This window comes from Symphalangus syndactylus, chromosome 22, assembly GCF_028878055.3.
Source record: "Symphalangus syndactylus isolate Jambi chromosome 22, NHGRI_mSymSyn1-v2.1_pri, whole genome shotgun sequence".
NCBI classification, from domain to species: domain Eukaryota; kingdom Metazoa; phylum Chordata; class Mammalia; order Primates; family Hylobatidae; genus Symphalangus; species Symphalangus syndactylus.
In genome coordinates, this window is record NC_072444.2 from 54976174 (window position 1) to 54994441 (window position 18268).

General features: G+C 33.0%; 1 protein-coding gene across 5 annotated transcripts in view; it reads right to left on the reverse strand.

Moving 5' to 3' along the window:
• The window catches only part of DPP10 (dipeptidyl peptidase like 10), a 1432672-nt gene that overhangs the window by 60434 nt on the left and 1353970 nt on the right, over positions 1–18268 (reverse strand). For all 5 annotated transcript variants that reach the window (XM_063631313.1, XM_055262569.2, XM_055262570.2 and 2 more), the window contains 4 exons: positions 9237–9328; positions 8419–8466; positions 5248–5369; positions 3742–3789 (listed from right to left, as the gene is read on the reverse strand). In XM_063631313.1, the coding sequence (XP_063487383.1) occupies positions 3742–3789; positions 5248–5369; positions 8419–8466; positions 9237–9328 (310 nt within the window). The remainder of the gene's footprint in view (positions 1–3741; positions 3790–5247; positions 5370–8418; positions 8467–9236; positions 9329–18268) is intronic.

The following is an 18268-nucleotide window of genomic DNA, read 5'->3' on the forward strand; positions in this document are numbered from 1 at the left end:
TCTCCCATTGGACTATGCTGTCTATGTGTAATCTCAGGCACATCAAACTACCTCTTTTGTAAGTAAATATCTTCCCCTAAATATATATATCTGGAAGACTAGATGTTCTAAGAGGTTTTTTACATGTTTAAAATGTAAAGAAACTCTGATTATTTAAACATTAGTATATTTCCAAAGAAGCTATCCTAAGCATTTAATTTTAAATGCTTAAAAAATGGTGAATATTCACTCAGAGAAACTAGAAAAACAAGAGCAAACCAATCCCAAAGCTACAGGAGGGAAAAAAAAGCAACCCAAATCAGAGCTGAACTGAATGAAATGAATACGTGAAAAAGCATAAAAAAGATCAACAAAATCAAAAGTTGGTTCTTCGAAAGTATAAATACAATTAATAGACTGCTAGATAGTCTAATAAAAGAGAGAGAAAATTCAAATAAACACAATCAGAAATGACAAAGGAGACATTACCACTGACCCCATGGAAATACAAAAAGCCTTCAGAGACGATCATGAGTGCCTCTATGCCCACAAACTAAAAAACCTACAAGAAGTTGATAAATTCCTGGACATACACACCCTTTCAAGACTGGACCAGGGAGAAATTGAAACCCTGAACAGACCAATAATGATTTATGAAATTAAATCAGTAATAAAAGACCTACCAACTAGAAAAAGGCCGGAACCAGATGGATTCATATTCAAATTCTACAAGATGTATAAAGAAGAGCTGCCACTAATCCTACTGAAGCCAATCCAAAAAATCAAGGGGAAGGGATTCCTATCCAACTCATTCTATGAGCTCAGCATGATTCTGATACCAAAACGTGGCAGAAACACAGAGAAAAAAGAAAACTTCAAGAAAACAGTGGCTGGGCCTGAAGGTCAAGGGTGAAGATTCCCTTCAGCTAAAGGTCACAGCCAACTTGTTGTTCCTCCATAGGAACAGGGCTGGTGGAATAAACAACCCAGAGCAGTTTTCTCCCTCTTTCCAGTTGCCTACAAGATTTCCTTTGGTTGAATCCAGTTGGAAGCCATGGGGCAACAGAACCTAAGTCATCTATAGAAAGTACTTCTAGGCCGGAGAGTATCGAAGAGAAGAATTGAGAGTTAAAAGTGGTTCTGAAAAAACAAATGGAAGATGCCCAGGGCACTGAGTAATATTCCATTAAAATTTATTTACGGACTCCCATTATTTGTTATTTATAATGTCTTTTTCTATTTTCAATAGCTTTGTCATAATATTCTCCATTTAGAATTATTTTCTCAGTATAAACTACAAAAATGAAAAAAGATACAAAAGAATTAAGTTTTTGCTAGGCATGGTGGCTCACGGCTATAATCTCAGCACTTTGGGAGGCTGAGGCTGGCAGATCACCTGAGGTTGTGCGTTCGAGACCAGCATGACCAACACGGAGAAACCCCGTCTCTACTAAAAATACAAAATTAGCTGGGCATGGTGATGCATGCCTGTAATCCCAGCTACTTGGGGGGGCTGAGGCAGGAGAATTGCTTGAACCCAGGAGGTGGAGGTTGCGGTGAGCTGAGATCACACCATTGCACTCCAGCCTGGGCAACAAGAGTGAAACTCTGTCTCAGAAAAAAAAAAAAAAAAAGAGTTAAGTTTTGACTATTATTTTTAATATGTTATAATTAACATTTCTACCACATTCTATCTTTATTAGTAATGTAAATTTTTAATGTTATTAATTTGTTAGGAAAAATTACATGGCAGTAGTTTCTTCTGCATTTCTTTGATTACTAGTGGGTTTAAAGGTTTTCCATGCTTGTTAAATATTTTCCTTTTTCTTTTTTAAATTTTCTCTGCATGCACTATTCTACTTCATGTGGCCCCAAAAGGAGTTATGACTTACTCATTCCTATATTTGCTATTATTGACCCAAAGATTTACTTGCCATTGACTATAAATTTTATCTCCCTAAGTAATTATCCTTTGAAAAGAAAATTAAGCACTTGGCCACTATTCATAGCCTTTTCTTGTTTTTGTTGACCTTGAGACAATCATGATTGGCTTCTGAACAGGAAAACAACATGATTTCCCTTAGACAGAAATGTTTTGTAATTTGCAGCAGAAGTTATTAGAAAAGACATTGCCTTGTAACAATAGGATAAAATTAAATTAAAATCAGACTGGAAGATTTTTAATCACCCTTTGTTAAAGGCAAGATATACAGTGTAACACAAATAGTTATTGATTAAGTGTGTCCTATATGTCATGAATATTACTCATCTTCACTGTAAACACATTTGTTTATTTGCCTGGGAGGACATTGAACTTATGAGATGTTAACACACTGTCTTGGATCCCACAAAAAGCATGTGATAGACTTATTTTATACACTGACTGTTCTATCTATGAGATTCAACCTTCTTTCCATTTTATCAAGCATACTGTCTATGATCATTATTGTTGCTGTTAGAGTTAATATTGAATATATTTGATTTGCTTAACATTACCTTTTTAAGGTTTACACTGAAGATGGAAATAATGAAATAAATAGAAACTAAAATGTATGCTAAACCATCTTCCAGCCACACAAAACCCCAACACAAACTTAGAAATTTCTTGTTGCCTAGGGCATGCACTAAGTGTCCATATGACATTATTTGAAGAATATAAATGGTCTTGGTCTGTTTTCTCAAAATGATATTTGTCATTCAACTTTACACTTTTTTACCTATATATCTTCTAAGTCAAGTCACCTAACTGACTCCTACTTAAATAAGAGTATGCAATGCAAGAGGCAAAAGCACAATAGAAAAAGTAGCTATTATATTGTAGTGAATTACAAACCCTATTCTCGAGTCAGACTGTCTCATTTGATCCCTGGTTCTGCCATTTATTAGTATGACTCTGGCCAAGTTATTAATACTTAACCTCTTTTAGACTAATTTTTCTCACCTGTAAAAAGGGATAATCAAATTAACTATCTCAGAGGTGTTCCGAAGTTTAAATGAGTCAATAAATATGAGCCATTATTAGATTACAGTAGCTATGTGAATTCATCACAGAATAGAAGCACTGATTAAATAAAACTTAAAAAATGAAAGAAGGATACAAACATGGAAGAAAGGAAAGAGAAAGGAAGGCAGGATGAAATCTGGTTATTCATTTTTAAGATAAGCTCAATCATGCATTTATTTATCTACTTTACTGTAAGTTCTTGAACACGACACCCTTTCAATGTACCCTCTGACTCTGTCACGTTGTTTGACAAAATAGGTGATCTCTTAACAAATATACAAATGAATAAATGCATAAAAGAAAAAGTGCATATTCAAAACTAGAAGAACCTGGATATCTGGAACAAACAAGATAGAAAATATATAAAATAACAAATTATTCATAATTTTCTGAAATGTCTTCAAAAGGTTATTCTGGAAGAATAACTTATGTGAGGCCCAGGCAAGAATGCACCAGAACATTAAGAGGCCAGTAAGCTAAAATGTACCTGTTTCATCAATAACTCTATTTGATTTAGGTAGTAGATATCCTATTTCGGGCATATGAGATTCACCTCCCGCCTGTAACATGGTTCACATCTCTTGCTTTACTGTTTCTCTTACATACATAAGGTCAAGTTGATGGTATACATACAGCTTTCCTCATGGTGGGGATTTTTTGAAGAATAATTTATAGAGGATATGACTCAGAATAGATAACATGATGTCTAAGACTAATGCCAACCATAACTATTCTTAATTGTCTTCTTGTGTACTCACTTGCTGGGTTGTCCGTACTATGTAGGCTGACCACTGGGACCCTTGGACCTGGAATTTAAAAATATGTGTATAAATATTTTTAAAAACGTCTAAGTAATAATAATTAGAAAGCTTACATAAAAGTTTTTTTCCCCCAAATGGAAGCACTTCGTGGTTAAAACATAACAAAACAGAAACCAGATAACTAGCTTTCATTCCTATTTATAAGCATTTTATTCAGAAGGGTAAGAATATATGAGAAGGCAACTATTTGCAGAGATTACTGTTAAGATTCTCTCTTCCCGCAAATGCTCTATATTTCTACGGGTTTTTTTTATTGTACTCTAAGTTTTAGGGTACATGTGCACAATGTGCAGGTTTGTTACATATGTATCCATGTGCCATATTTCTATGTTTTTAGCCAATTCTACATGCTTTCTCTTTATCTCTAGTCTTTTATAGACTAGCCAGTGATGTTCAGAAAGCTGATTCACGACCCTTTCACCCCTTATCCACTGATCCAAGATCAAATTCTATTTGCCACTCAGCCAAAAAAGAAAGCATGCATATTTGAAATAGTTCATCCATAAGAAAGGTTTAAAATTGGGTGGTAATTATATATTAATTTAAAAATATATTAAACATAATCTTCAAATATTTAAAATACACTAGCTAATTTGTTACTGTAAAAAGTTATCTTGAAATTTCACTTCTCTAAGGATTCCCATCTAAAACTAATGTTTTTTTGTTTTTTTTTTTTTTCCTGGTGTCATTAAACAAGGACTTCTTTTTTGATTACTTCATTTCATATATCAACAGAAAAACAATGTTAAAAAGTAACTCTTGGTATATCTCTCATTGTGTCTTAAAAAATGACAGCTTAATATACCAGCCGCAGTAGTGGCACTCAACTCCTCATATTATAAGAGGACACATGAATTCTATTTAATCTCTGGAAAATACAGTATCATATTAAAAGAAAAATGATTTCTATGAATATATTGTAGAGATACTGTATAAACATGTAAGACTACGCATATTGTTACAAGATAGAAGAAGTAATAATGGTGAATGTAATTGCCCAGAACTGAAGAACTCTGAAGCAGGGGAATTCAGTTTCCATAGGTCCTAAATTTCCATAGATCTTAAATCTCTTGACAACCAAAGCATTGTTTTAACAAGAAGACTAGACTATTACTTTTCCTAAAGACTAGGTAAATTAGTCTATGATTGTGGCATGGCCTCGCTGATATAAATATATTTATTCACCTTTTAAAGTTGCTCATGTTCAAATAGCACTTATTAATTATGTGTACATGTTTATTGACTTATTCTCATTTTTTATTTCTCTACAAAATATGTAAAAAATTGTGTCTCAGTAAATCTATATATAATGTACTTAGGATTAACGAAAATTTATAAATTAAGATTATGAAATCATCTAGAGTAATAGTTGCTGATACCAACAGCTATTGATCAAATACCATGAATAAAATACATTATATCAGAATTCCTGTATTATCTTACCTTCACAGAATAATAAGAAATGTTGATTCATGGGACTAAAACTGGCATCAAAATATGTACACTGTTCTTTCATGAAATTACATGAAATGCACTGGCGATTCAATGATCCTTCAGTAGAAGCACTGGAGAAAGAAAAAGGAAGTTATTATAGAAATGCTACTATTCTAGGCACTTGAATGTGTGGTGTTCATATTTAAATATAATATAAACAGGGGAGTTACATCGGTGCTTGCATAGAGGTTCATTGTAAACTATGAATCAACCCTATACATAAAAAGTCAACTTCTATTAGTAATGTTAAAACATACACATTTTTCTTAATCTATTAAAATTAAAATTATGTATTATTTTATGTATGTAATATGTGTGCTTGTATGTATGGCTATAAACAAAGAATTGATTTCAATGGAACTCAAATTAACTTACTGTTTTTTGCATTTTTAATAGATATTTCTGTGTAAAGTCTTAAAGGGAATTTCCCACAGAGATTATTCAATATTTGATACACACTAATTGAAAGAAGGAATGCATATTTCCACAAGTCAAACAAAAAAATCAAGCTCATGATTTTCTAAATTAAACATTCTAAACATTAGAAATTGGGATCAGTGCCAAATTTTCCCCATCATTTACTTGCAGAAAAATTACTGATTTAAAAAAAGTTACATTTGTATTATAACACATATAACACTAACAACAATACATACTTTGAGATAATGAGGTGGTAAAAAGAAGAGTCATCACCATTTTTATTTTACAATAATGGTGCTTAAGGTTACAGGAGTTGAGAAATTAATATAAGATTAAATTTCATTTATCGAATTGTTTAATAAATAAGTCTGAATGCAAAATTTGGTAGGTCAATGGATGAAAACACTGTTGAGAATACCTTTAAAAAAACTTGATCAGACAAAAGGTCTCAATTTCATTTTGGAATGAAACATGATTTTTGGTTGTATATTTACAAATGAATAATATTCACATTGATTTTGATGTGCAATATGCTGTAGGTGTGGGGATTGGAACAGGGGTGTTAAGGCAGATACAAGAAACAGTTCACAAAATCACAATTCCATATTTGAAACACTGTGAGATTATCACAATCCAAAAATTTTCTTATAATAGTCAAAACAATCAATATATACTAAGCACAAATCATATTAGTTTCACTCATGATAACTTATGAAATATTCACAGTCAATTTTTTTCATTTTATAAAATTTAGGTTAAACCTGTATAACATAACATTTGTCATTTCAAGCATTTCTAAGTGTACAATTCAGTTTCATTAATTACATTCACAATATTGTACAATTTTTACCACAGAAAAGCTTAGAAAGTATCCCAGTTGCATACAGCTATTCAGTGCCATATTAAGATTTAAAACCTTTATCTCTCTACTCTTCCATAAAGCTTTTAAATCCAAGTTCCCTGGAGATTTATGTGGTATTTTCTCATTATTTAGATTATGAGATTGCTGAAATAAAGAGACGCAAATTTTGAGACAAAGAAAGTAACAATGACTACAATAGCAGTCCTACTCCTGCAGGGGTGCCTAGTGCCATATATTAAGTCAACCAATGATCATTTTTATAGCCTGGGCAAGACATTGATTGCATTTTCTGGGTCAAACACTAACATTATCTTACAGTCAAGCCAACTGGCATTTGATGAGCTATTTAAGGGAAAATTTATTGGTACTACATTTTCTTTATAACACTGTCGACTACACTAGTACATGTCAGAGATATATTGACTGTTCTGCCTCAGTCACTAGAGAGATAAGACAAGCACACAAATCTAAGAAGTCATTATGATTCAAATCACATTTTAGACTAATCATGGAAAGAAAGATTGAGGCAGCTCCATTTGCTGAACTTGACCGAGTCTAATTTTCTGATGCTGTCATTTTTCTTTGAGTTTTATAAAATGGGAGTTTTATAAGATATAAAGTGATTCTGCCTCTCTAAGCTACAGTTTATGGCTACTGATATCAATCATAATGTATGTTTCAAGAAAGATAAGCTTTAGGTCACCAAAAGAAAAAGTGACCAGTACTTTGATAAAGATCCCAAATCCAAAATTCAAATCACTATCTCTATATAAATAGCTTTGCTTCCTGGAAGTCAGAATTAAGAACATGGGTTCCAGGAGGTCCAAGAGAACAAACTAAGAATATAAAAATGATGTATTAAGAAAGGTGATTTAAAGGACAAGGTTGCTTCTGATGAAAGCAAATTGTGTATAAATAAGAGTGTGGGGGGTGATGTAGAGGAAGTTGGGGTACTTTAAACATGCATTTTTACTCTCAAAGGAAAGTCAATACTACTCGGTAAGAATTAGTGGTGACACTTCTTCAAACATGATGAATTTCCCCTGAAAATATGTCATGGTAGTTTTGACACTTTAAAAATGGATCTGCGAAATGGAAATTAGAACATGTATATAAAGTCTAGAATTAATAGGTTGCTTGCCAGCCAAAAGTAAAAGTCATTCTTGTGAGATCCTGGTGAAAGCTTTCTGAGTGAGGAGACATTTTAATACTAAATAGGTGTGAGCTTAAGCCTGTTTTTGAGCATAGTTTTGCATTTGGGAAAATTGAACAGATGTAATTATTTTCCATGTATTGCTTTATTTTAGCAAGCAATGAGCGTTCCTTATTTAAATAAGGATGCCTCCTCCTGTAACAATCTCACTGGGTTTTATGAACGACAAGACAAAGAGGGAAAGCTTCCTGCTTGATACACTAGACTAACTGTTCACAACAACGTTATATTGTACAAGAATAAATTTCACCTGTGCCACATTAATGCACTGAAAATTCAAAATGAGACTTAGCAGAAGATGAAGGCACAAGGGAAAATATGTAAATGTCTCTGATGTGGAGAGTTGAGAGAAACAAGCCACAAAAAAAAGATATTAAGAAACTGCAAAAGCAGGTGAAGAAAAGAATAAGGAGACAGCAGAGCAGGAAGCAGCAAGCAGGGCTCCCTTGTCTCCAGTCCTGTCAAGGGAGAGACTGGTGCAAGAGTGTGAAGCTTTGTCATGCAAAGTTGGCTCTTCCTAGCCATGTTGAAAAAGACATTTCAAATTTTTCCTTCCCTTCCTTCTGCTACATAGATAGCCACTGAGAAGCCAATCTGTGTAAGGAGATCCTTGCACACTGCTTACCTGTATAGCTGCCTTCCTCTGGGAGAAGATTCAGTGCTCAGAAAGTAACTGTTCAGGAAAGAAAACAACACGAGCATTAGACACAGATCTTTTTTTTTTTTTTTTTTTTTTTTTTGAGACGGAGTCTCGCTCTGTCGCCCAGGCTGGAGTGCAGTGGCGCAATCTCGGCTCACTGCAAGCTCCGCCTCCCGGGTTCACGCCATTCTCCTGCCTCAGCCTCTCCGAGTAGCTGGGACTACAGGCGCCCGCCACCACGCCCGGCTAATTTTTTGTTTGTATTTTTAGTAGAGACGGGGTTTCACCGTGGTCTCGATCTCCTGACCTCGTGATCCGCCCGCCTCGGCCTCCCAAAGTGCTGGGATTACAAGCGTGAGCCACCGCGATCTACTTTTTGTGATCTGTGAATTTTGTTACATTGTCACATTGAATCTTGAATTCACATTGAATCTTCACCTGAATTTTCACATTAAATCTTCACTTGAATTTTTAAAACTGTCAAAATACAGACAGGAGTTGTTTTGCTATACAAACACAGGGCTTTGATCAAACTATGAAACATATTTTTTTCCCCGATAAAATCATCCTTTTTCATAATATCTCAATCACTGTGTGTGTGTGTGTGTGCACACGCACGCACACACGCCTCTGTGTAAGATGTCTCTGTGTGAAGTGTGGAAGAGGTCTTTAAAGAAAGGTTATTCTTTCCATGGCTGGCTTGTTTTGACTAGGACTATGGTAAGCAAAACATAATTCCAGTAGCAAAGATGGCATTTGACAACCCTGACTTGCAGCCTGACTAGAGAACTGAAAACACTCACATTTTTTGAGTAGTTTCATCATATGCCAAGATCTTTATCACTTCCCAGTTTCCTGATGTCAGATGCCGCACAGTAATTTGCTCACTTTTACTCTGCAAAGAAATAGAAAATACTGATTTTCCTTTTATTTAAACAGCATCTCTCTGGTAAACACGAATGTACCAACTGCTTGTGACACTTTGAATTCTTTAATTCTCAGTTAACATTCAGTTTTCTGTTCCACAACTCAAGAATGAACATGCATTCCTGTAAACACAGATCAAGGCAGGTAGGTTAGTGCCTTTATTACGATTATAGAAAAGTCATTCAGAAAACTCCTCCAGGTGAGGGTGAATCAAGTATACCATGTTGATGGCAGCATTTGATACCAAGGTAGTACTTTAATCACTCTCATCTAAATGACTGGCAGCTGTACAGTTATCTTTTTTGAAAAAAACATTTTAGAACAAACTTTACTCCAATAAATACTCAGGTTTGTATTTATTTTAACCTTTGCAGTATGGTCATTGTTATAAGATTTGCCATTTAATGCAATAATTATTTTTTCAGAGATGAATTCATGTTGATGAAGGTAATTAGCTTAATCAATGTTTCCAAGGTGTTTATAGGACTAACATTTTAATATGTAAAAAACAGGTAGTAGTATTGTCTAAAAAATATATATTGTTTGACCCAAAAAGTATTCTTAGAAATACTATCATTCTATTCCTTAATCACTTTATGTAGTTAGAGAACACTGATTAGAATGGATTAGAAAGATTTGGAACCAACCCAAATACCCATCAATGATAGACTGGATAAAGAAAATGTGGCACATATACACCATGGAATACTATGCAGCCGTAAAAAAGGATGAGTTCATGTCCTTTGCAGGGACATGGATGAAGCTGGAAACCATCATCCTTAGCAAAGTAACACAAGAACAGAAAACCAAACACTGCATGTTCTCACTCGTAAGTGGGAGCTGAACAATGGCGCCTGTCAGGAGGTTGGGGGCTAAGTGAGGGATAGCATTAGGAGAAATATCTAATGTAGATGACGGGTTGACGGGTGCAGCAAACCACCATGGCACATGTATACCTATGTAACAAACCCGCACCTTCTGCACATGTACCCCAGAGCTTCAAGTATAAAACAACAACAACAACTAAAAACCAAAAAACTGTTATCTCTGGTTTTGTGTATACTCAAGCGACTTCACTCTGATTCCTTATCTCAGTGCCGATTTTAAAGGGAATATTACTACTGCTCCATTATCAATTATGCTACATTAATAAAACTTTTGGCAAGTGCCTTCATCACCTTAAAGAAATTCCCTTTATTCCTAAATTTCTAGGGTTTTTGAATACTGATTTTGTTGAATTTACTTGGATCCTATGTCTGCATCTATTAAGGTGATTATAATTTTCTCATGAAAATTTAAATGCAGTTAATGATCTTATATATTTTGAAATTTTAAGCAAATTTTGCATTCCTGTTCGAAAAATAACAGTTAATTTTTTAAATGCATTAAATAAGTCAACTTATCAATAATTGGTTTAGTATTTTTAAACTTTCTTATACTGTCTTTTCTCATACTGTCTTAATTTGGTTTTGGTTACAAGATGATACCCATGTCATAAATTGTACTAAAGGTATGCCATGTTTTCTCATTTTCAAAATAATATAAAATTGGAAGTGCGTATTCCTAGAATATTTGGTGAGATTCACTTTTAAAAACAACCTTTCCCTGATGTGAAAAATCTTACATCACTGATTCCATTTTCTTAACACTATGGAGGATTTTGACTGTTTCTTAAATCTGATTTGATTTTTCTTCTAGATTGCATCCATTTCTCCTAAATTTCAAGTTTATCAACGTAAAGTTATTCATAGTATTCTTTTAATATTTTTAAAATCTGTAGTTTTGTCCCTTTCCATTATTTATACTTTGGAGCTGTACAAGTTATTATTACCCTTGACAGCTCTTATAGATTTAATTACTTTTTCCACATAACTTACTATTTGTTTTATCATACTGCTTTATTTCATGTTTGCTTACTAGCTTAATAAGTGCTAGTCTTTCATTTCTGATTTCCTTTCTTTTACATTTGAATTTATTCTCTTCTTTTTCTAAATTCTGACATTGGATATATACATAATTTCATATATGCATATAAAATTATTGCATATATTAAAATTATTGTTTATATGTATTGCATATTTTGGTATATGTAGTATTTTCAATTAGTTTTAAGTATTTGCTGATTTCTTCTTGAAACTATGAATAGAAATTATATTTTATTTCCAAATGTATGACCTTTTAAATGTTATAATTTGTGCAATTCAATTGCACTGTCTTCAGAGAATGTAATCTGTCAGCTGAGTAACACTTTCAATGCATTTTTGGTAAAAATAAATTCAGAATTTGGTTCATACGGGATAGTTTTATTATAACATCTATTTTCCCATACAACTGAAAGTGTAAACTAAAAGGGCATTCTATACTTTACTACACATGTATACTAAGAGAATCTTCCTTTGAAAAATTTTCTGTCTTATTGGTATGTATTTGCATTTCAATATCTCGCTAAGTAGTCTATTTTATGTTCTTAGTGGAAGTTCTCTAGACGTCTAGCTGTTTAAGGTCAACAGCAAGCCTGTGACTTCTTTATATCACCTTTGTATACTATCTGATGTACTACTGTGATTTACAAGTATTTGTTGACTAAAGATATAAGTGCAAAGACACCCAATTTGTGAGACATGAGACCCGCATAACCCAAAGGCTGGCACGGAGTTCTAAAGTCATACATTTTATTGCCAAGTTCACACAGAAAAATAACTCAGTGGATAGCTCCTCCTTCTTATTTCCAGGCCCTGCTTTGAATGAGCCAAGGACAGGATACTAAAATTTCAAGGTTTTAGTGCATCTTTGATGCCAATTTCAAGATAAAATAATCTCAAAACATTAAAAAAGTGAAGAAACTTTGCTCAATATTTCAAAATATCTGGAGACACTTTTGGCCCACAGATTTCTAGGTTAATTATTTTCTCTGTTTTTCAGAGTATTTTGGTGTGTGTGTGTGTGTGTGTGTGTGTGTGTGTGTTTTAAGGACAAATGAGATACATTAAAATTGGCATGAGTAAAAACCCAATGCTTTGAAAAATGTTTGAACACAGTATAAACAATATTATATATGATTTACTTCAATGATCCTTTTAGTTCAAAATATTAGACTTTCAAGTGTAGGACCAAAAGATCTCTTGTTGGAAGCCTTAATAACAACCATACAACCTTTTGATTTTATTTTAAACAGCTGTAATTGCCTTGCTTGCTTTTAATCTACCAGGGTAGATATGGTATGGGGAATAAGCTGAACCCCCATTTTGCATGTAATAGCAAAGATTTACTTTCTAATAATCTACGTAAGACTGTCACAGCAGTGAGCACATTAATTTTGACCTGGTTAATAATCTTAATACCAATCAGAATATGGTAGATGGCTGAACAACAGTTAATAAATATCAAGGGATTTGAGCAGATTTCACAAGGGGATGCGTGTACTTCAGTTAGGTTTTTAAGCACCTTCAGCAGAAATACAATCACAGGAAATATCACTTAACAAAGCAGGAAAGAACAGCATTTTTTTCTCCACAGTAACATTTCTTTCTTTCTGTGCATCCATAATCTCTGTAATATTAACTTGGTAGAATAGAAATACTGAATATAAATATAAAACTTTAGTGGACTTTTGATAAAGGCAATATGACAATGTATTTTAAATTGAACTAATATTTCAACTTTAATTTCAGACTAAAAAGCAACAAAACTCGTGAGTTCATTCATTCTTAAAAGAGGGCTGGAAATTTGGAATAGAGTTTTTATTTGGAACATTAGACATCAGACAAGTGCCCTTGAATTCACAGAGATTTTATCTTGCTCAAGGAAGTTAAATATTAGTTTTAGAATTCTATTTACAAATTGGAAACACATGGGGTATCAATAACAAGTTTAACGGTGCATGTGCTTTTTACCTAATTACACATTATTCATTCAAATTTCTTATATTAAATTTTAACTTTTATAGCTTCTAAATAAGGGAAATGTTGTAGTGCTTAAAAATAGCATGCTTTAATTTGCCATCTATTCACCACATGAGATGAGCTAATTGTTTTCAGACAATGTCCTAATCAGATGCAGCAGTGAAACTTAATGCAAAAACTTTAATGGGTTGATTAGGTGATAAAATTGTGGATTGGGGGCATGCTATTTTCCACAGTATTTGTAGTGAATAATGCCACTTAAAATTGTTCCAAGTGAAATCATCAGCTCTCATGGGCAAAACTTCGTATTGCTGAATAGAGAAAGTGAATGGATTCACCAACATATAATTTTTCATTTAACACAATTTTAGAAGATGACAGGTCCATTCCTTACGCCTACGAATCTGAACGACTGAACACAATGAAAACTCTGCTTACTCCATATTTGAGAGAAAAAGGTGCTATACCTTTGATAAAAACCTATCTCTTCACTGCAGCCTGAATTGCAGGATGTAGAATGTTACAGTTACTGAGATGAGAATTCAGAAGTTTGAAGTCTACATAACAAATATTTTTCAGGGAGCAAAGGGGCGAATATCTGAAGTGATCAAAAGTTTAACGGTCTGGGGTAAAAAGTTTTGTATCAGTGTATGACTCAGGAAGTACATAAACTGATAGTAATATGCATACAAAACACTGTATCCAGAAGAACAATTTCTTTAGCTATATAGATTTCCAGAAAAGCCATAGTTTTATTTAATATTTTCTTTAATGGAATATATGAAAGTGGAGAAAACACTCACAGATTTTGCTTTCATATATTCATACTGAAAGTGATCTGGAAATACATATATTAGGGCTTAGAAATCTTTTACTTTTGGTCCAGCTATTCCAGTTTTGTTAATCAATACTAAAGAAATAATCCACAATATAAATAAGCTTTATATACAGTGACATCTATCATTACAACAAATTGCCACTAAATTAAACACAGAACAACAAATAATGGTTATTGATGCACATCCAGTCAACTCAATATTAATCTTTTAAAGAATTATTTTTCAAAATTATTTAGCATTGTGAAAAAAGTATGCGCTTAAAATATAAATTTGACATATCAAGATGCAATACTGTAGTTAACATAAAATTACAATAATGTTTAAATGAAGAAAGACTGGAGGAAAACACATGCATTCTTTTCTCTTTTTATTTGTATCCTTTGGAATCACTTTAACAAGGACAGCTCTTGTAAATGAGAAAAAAAAAACCCACTAAAATATATGTAATGACGGCCATCACTCTCCATAATGAAAACAGCTTGAAAGCAATAATTTTCTAGCTTGGTCCCTAATTAATGATTTTTATCTACTTACTGATAATATGAGAGAGCAAAATGTTTGCAAAAATTTAGTAATTTCATTTAGTAAGGTACTTCAAACAAATAAATATATTCTGAGTGAACTAGTAAGCTCTCAAACATAGGTAAGCGCCAAGTACTGCAAAGGTGATCTGGCTGACTGTTGGCTGCCAAGGCCCCAGTCCTGTCATTGCTCGCTTTTCGGGCACGACAATTTTTTTTTTTTTTTTTTTATACTTTAGGGTTTTAGGGTACATGTGCACAATGTGCAGGTTTGTTACATATGTATCCATGTGCCATGTTGATTTCCTGCACCCATTAACTCGTCATTTAGCATTAGGTGTATCTCCTAATGCTGTCCCTCCCCCCTCCCCCCACCCCACAACAGTCCCCGGAGCGTGATGTTCCCCTTCCTGTGTCCATGAGTTCTCATTGTTCAATTCCCACCTATGAGTGAGAACATGCGGTGTTTGGTTTTTTGTCCCTGCGATAGTTTACTGAGAATGATGTTTTCCAGTTTCATCCATGTCTCTACAAAGGACACGAACTCATCATTTCTTATGGCTGCATAGTATTCCATGGTGTATATGTGCCACATTTTCTTAATCCAGTCTATCGTTGTTGGACATTTGGCTTGGTTCCAACTCTTTGCTATTGTGAATAGTGCCGCAATAAACATACGTGTGCATGTGTCTTTATAGCAGCATGATTTATAGTCCTTTGGGTATATACCCATCGGGCACGACAATTTTAAGTAGAATTATGTAGCACGGCAAGGGAAGGAAAGGGGGTAAAAAGTCATCAATGCTGGCATGCATTACTGTTTAGGCAGTAAATTACTATTTTTTGGAGAGCCAATTTGGCATTACACATCAAAACCTGAACAAATACATATATATGGATATACTCTGCCTGGGTATCTTCTAACATCTAGAAGTATAATTTTGTGGGAAGAATTGTAAGTAATGTGTTTATAAGGGCTTTTAACTCCGAATCATTTCTAACATCAAAATATAGAAATAACTTTAATGATGAATAAACTTGGATAATTTAAATACAGTACAGGCCAGGTGTGGTGGCTTATGCCTGTAATCCCAGCACTTTGAGAGGCTGAAGGAGGCGGATCACCTGATGTCAGAAGTTTGAGACCAGCCTGGACAACACGGTGAAATCTGCCTCTACTAAAAATACAAAAATTAGCCAGGCATGATGGCGGGTGCCTGTAATCCCAGCTACTCGGGAGGCTGAGGCAGGAGAATGGCTTGAACCTGGGAGGCGGGGGTTGCAGTGAGCCAAGATCGTGTCACTGCATTCTAGCCTGGGCAACAAAGTGAGACTCTGTCTCAAAAAATAAAAATAAATAAATAAATACAGTACAGTATGTCTGCTTGATGTAATGCTGAGCAGCTATTAAAATCACATTTAAGAAAAATATAAAATGTTAAATATTAGGAATACAATTAAATGTTGTAAGAAAATGCTCATTAATTATTCTTTTAATGTTACAAATCTATATTATGCTTGAATTGCAATCTTTAGGGGAAAATTATATATTTCTCATGCAAAAAAGAATTTAAAATATACATAGTAATGGATTAAAAGTGTGAGAATATGAGGTGATGATATTGTGGGTGATTTTATATACTCCCTTATCAGTTTATTCAGTTTGAATTTTTCAGAATTTTATAGTGCATATATGTCAATTAAGCAGTCATACACAATTCATAAATACCTTTTTTGTTAGCTATTTTTAAATTGAGGCAAGGTGATTCAAACCATTTCCTAAAATAGCATATGTGATTGCGTTTGTATGTGTTCAAGGTTATGTATAAATTGTATTTACCTAGCACTGACTTCTGACTCATTAGCAAAGTAGACTAATTTTAATCAATTGCGAAAATATTCATAAATAATCATGCGGTCATGTTCATTTCTCAATGAGGCAAACCACAAATTACCTAAACAACAAACATAATAGAAAAAAAAGTTTTCTACTTCAGTGAAGGCTTTCTTATAGTCCATATAGAAGAGGAATAAAGTAAACACAGTGTAAGAACTTTACTAAGTTTTTCTTCTGCACATTTCAGAAATACAGGAATTAGCCTACACGTTAGGCTGGTTTGATTGAGAAATAGAAGGTATTTCTTCCCTAGGCTTATAAAAAAAACTCTTGCTTTGGGTGTATAAATATTTTGATTCCTGCATGTCAACATCACAACCCTACCCGATGCCATACTTTTAAAAAGATACTATTTCTATTATTCATTTGTTGAATAATGGATACAAAAATATAGTTAGATAGAATGAGTAAGATCTAGTATTTGAAAGCACAACAGGGTACCTACAGTCAAGGATAGATTGTCTTCTTTGGGGAATCACATATACAAAGACGTATTGTACAACTTTTCCTATCCTTCACTATCTCTTATAAATATCTATAATTTGTAGGTAATCTTCTTTACTACTTATATTTTTCACAGAGCTTCTTGAATATAAAATACTGAAATTTAAAAATTCAATGAAATGTCATAATCAGTTATAAGATTTGAGAAGTGTGATATTTTAAGGGCCAAATAGTTCTCTAATATTTGTGATAACCAAGTTGACTCTTAATTAGAAAAAGTTTATAAAGTAAGGTAATTTGCTAGTCTATTTCCCTTCAGTTTCATAAAAAAAGTTCCCTTAATTATACCTGACTTATATAATAATTTTAATAGCTAGATATAAAAACATCCAAAATTTTATTCATCTATAAATGCATATATAAATGCATCTATAAATGTATATATAAACGCATCTATAAATGCATATATAAACGCATCTATAAATGCATATATAAATGCATCTATAAATGCATTTGTTTAGAGCATAAATAGGATCACATTATACATTAGTTTATAACCTGTTTTTCCACCTTAATAATATACTATGAAAATCAATCTACATCTGTACTGTGGAAATTGTATGTATTCCAAATTATTTGTTTCAGTATTGATTAAAATTACAGTTAAAATAATGACAATTATTTTAATTACACAGACTCTGAACAAGTTTTAAATTTTAAACTATTGACATTAGATTTTGAGACTCTATAGCATTAAGCTGTCCAATACAAATGTGTATGGATAATGGTAATCATTTTGAGAACATGCACAGGTCTTAAAGTTTCTAAAAACATAAAATTAGTAAGGTCAGTTAGGTATCTTTGCCATGTTTATATTTATTCTACATTTTGTAAGTAAGAAATTACTCTTAGCTAGTTTGTAAAATTCTCATAAAGATCCCAGTTTAGCCACAGTGACTTTTGATTAGAAAGCCTTTAACCTGTGTGTCAGACTAGATTATTTGTTAATATGATTTTGAAGGATGCTTTATTTTCTCATGAATGCTTGCTTTTGGAAATTAAATTCAGATTGACTCATTATCCTTGTCATATTTAAACTACCTGAATTTACTAATTCTTTTATAAAAAAATTGTATAAACCCTTCATATTCTTTTGATTAGATAAAAAGTAACCTTTCCCCTCTTTTTATCAGAAAGTCTATAAAAAATATAACATAGATTCTGTTTTATAACATGAAATCTATGTTATTTAACATAAAACATTTATTTTATCTGTTTTTTTTTTAAATTCAGCACTGTATTTGC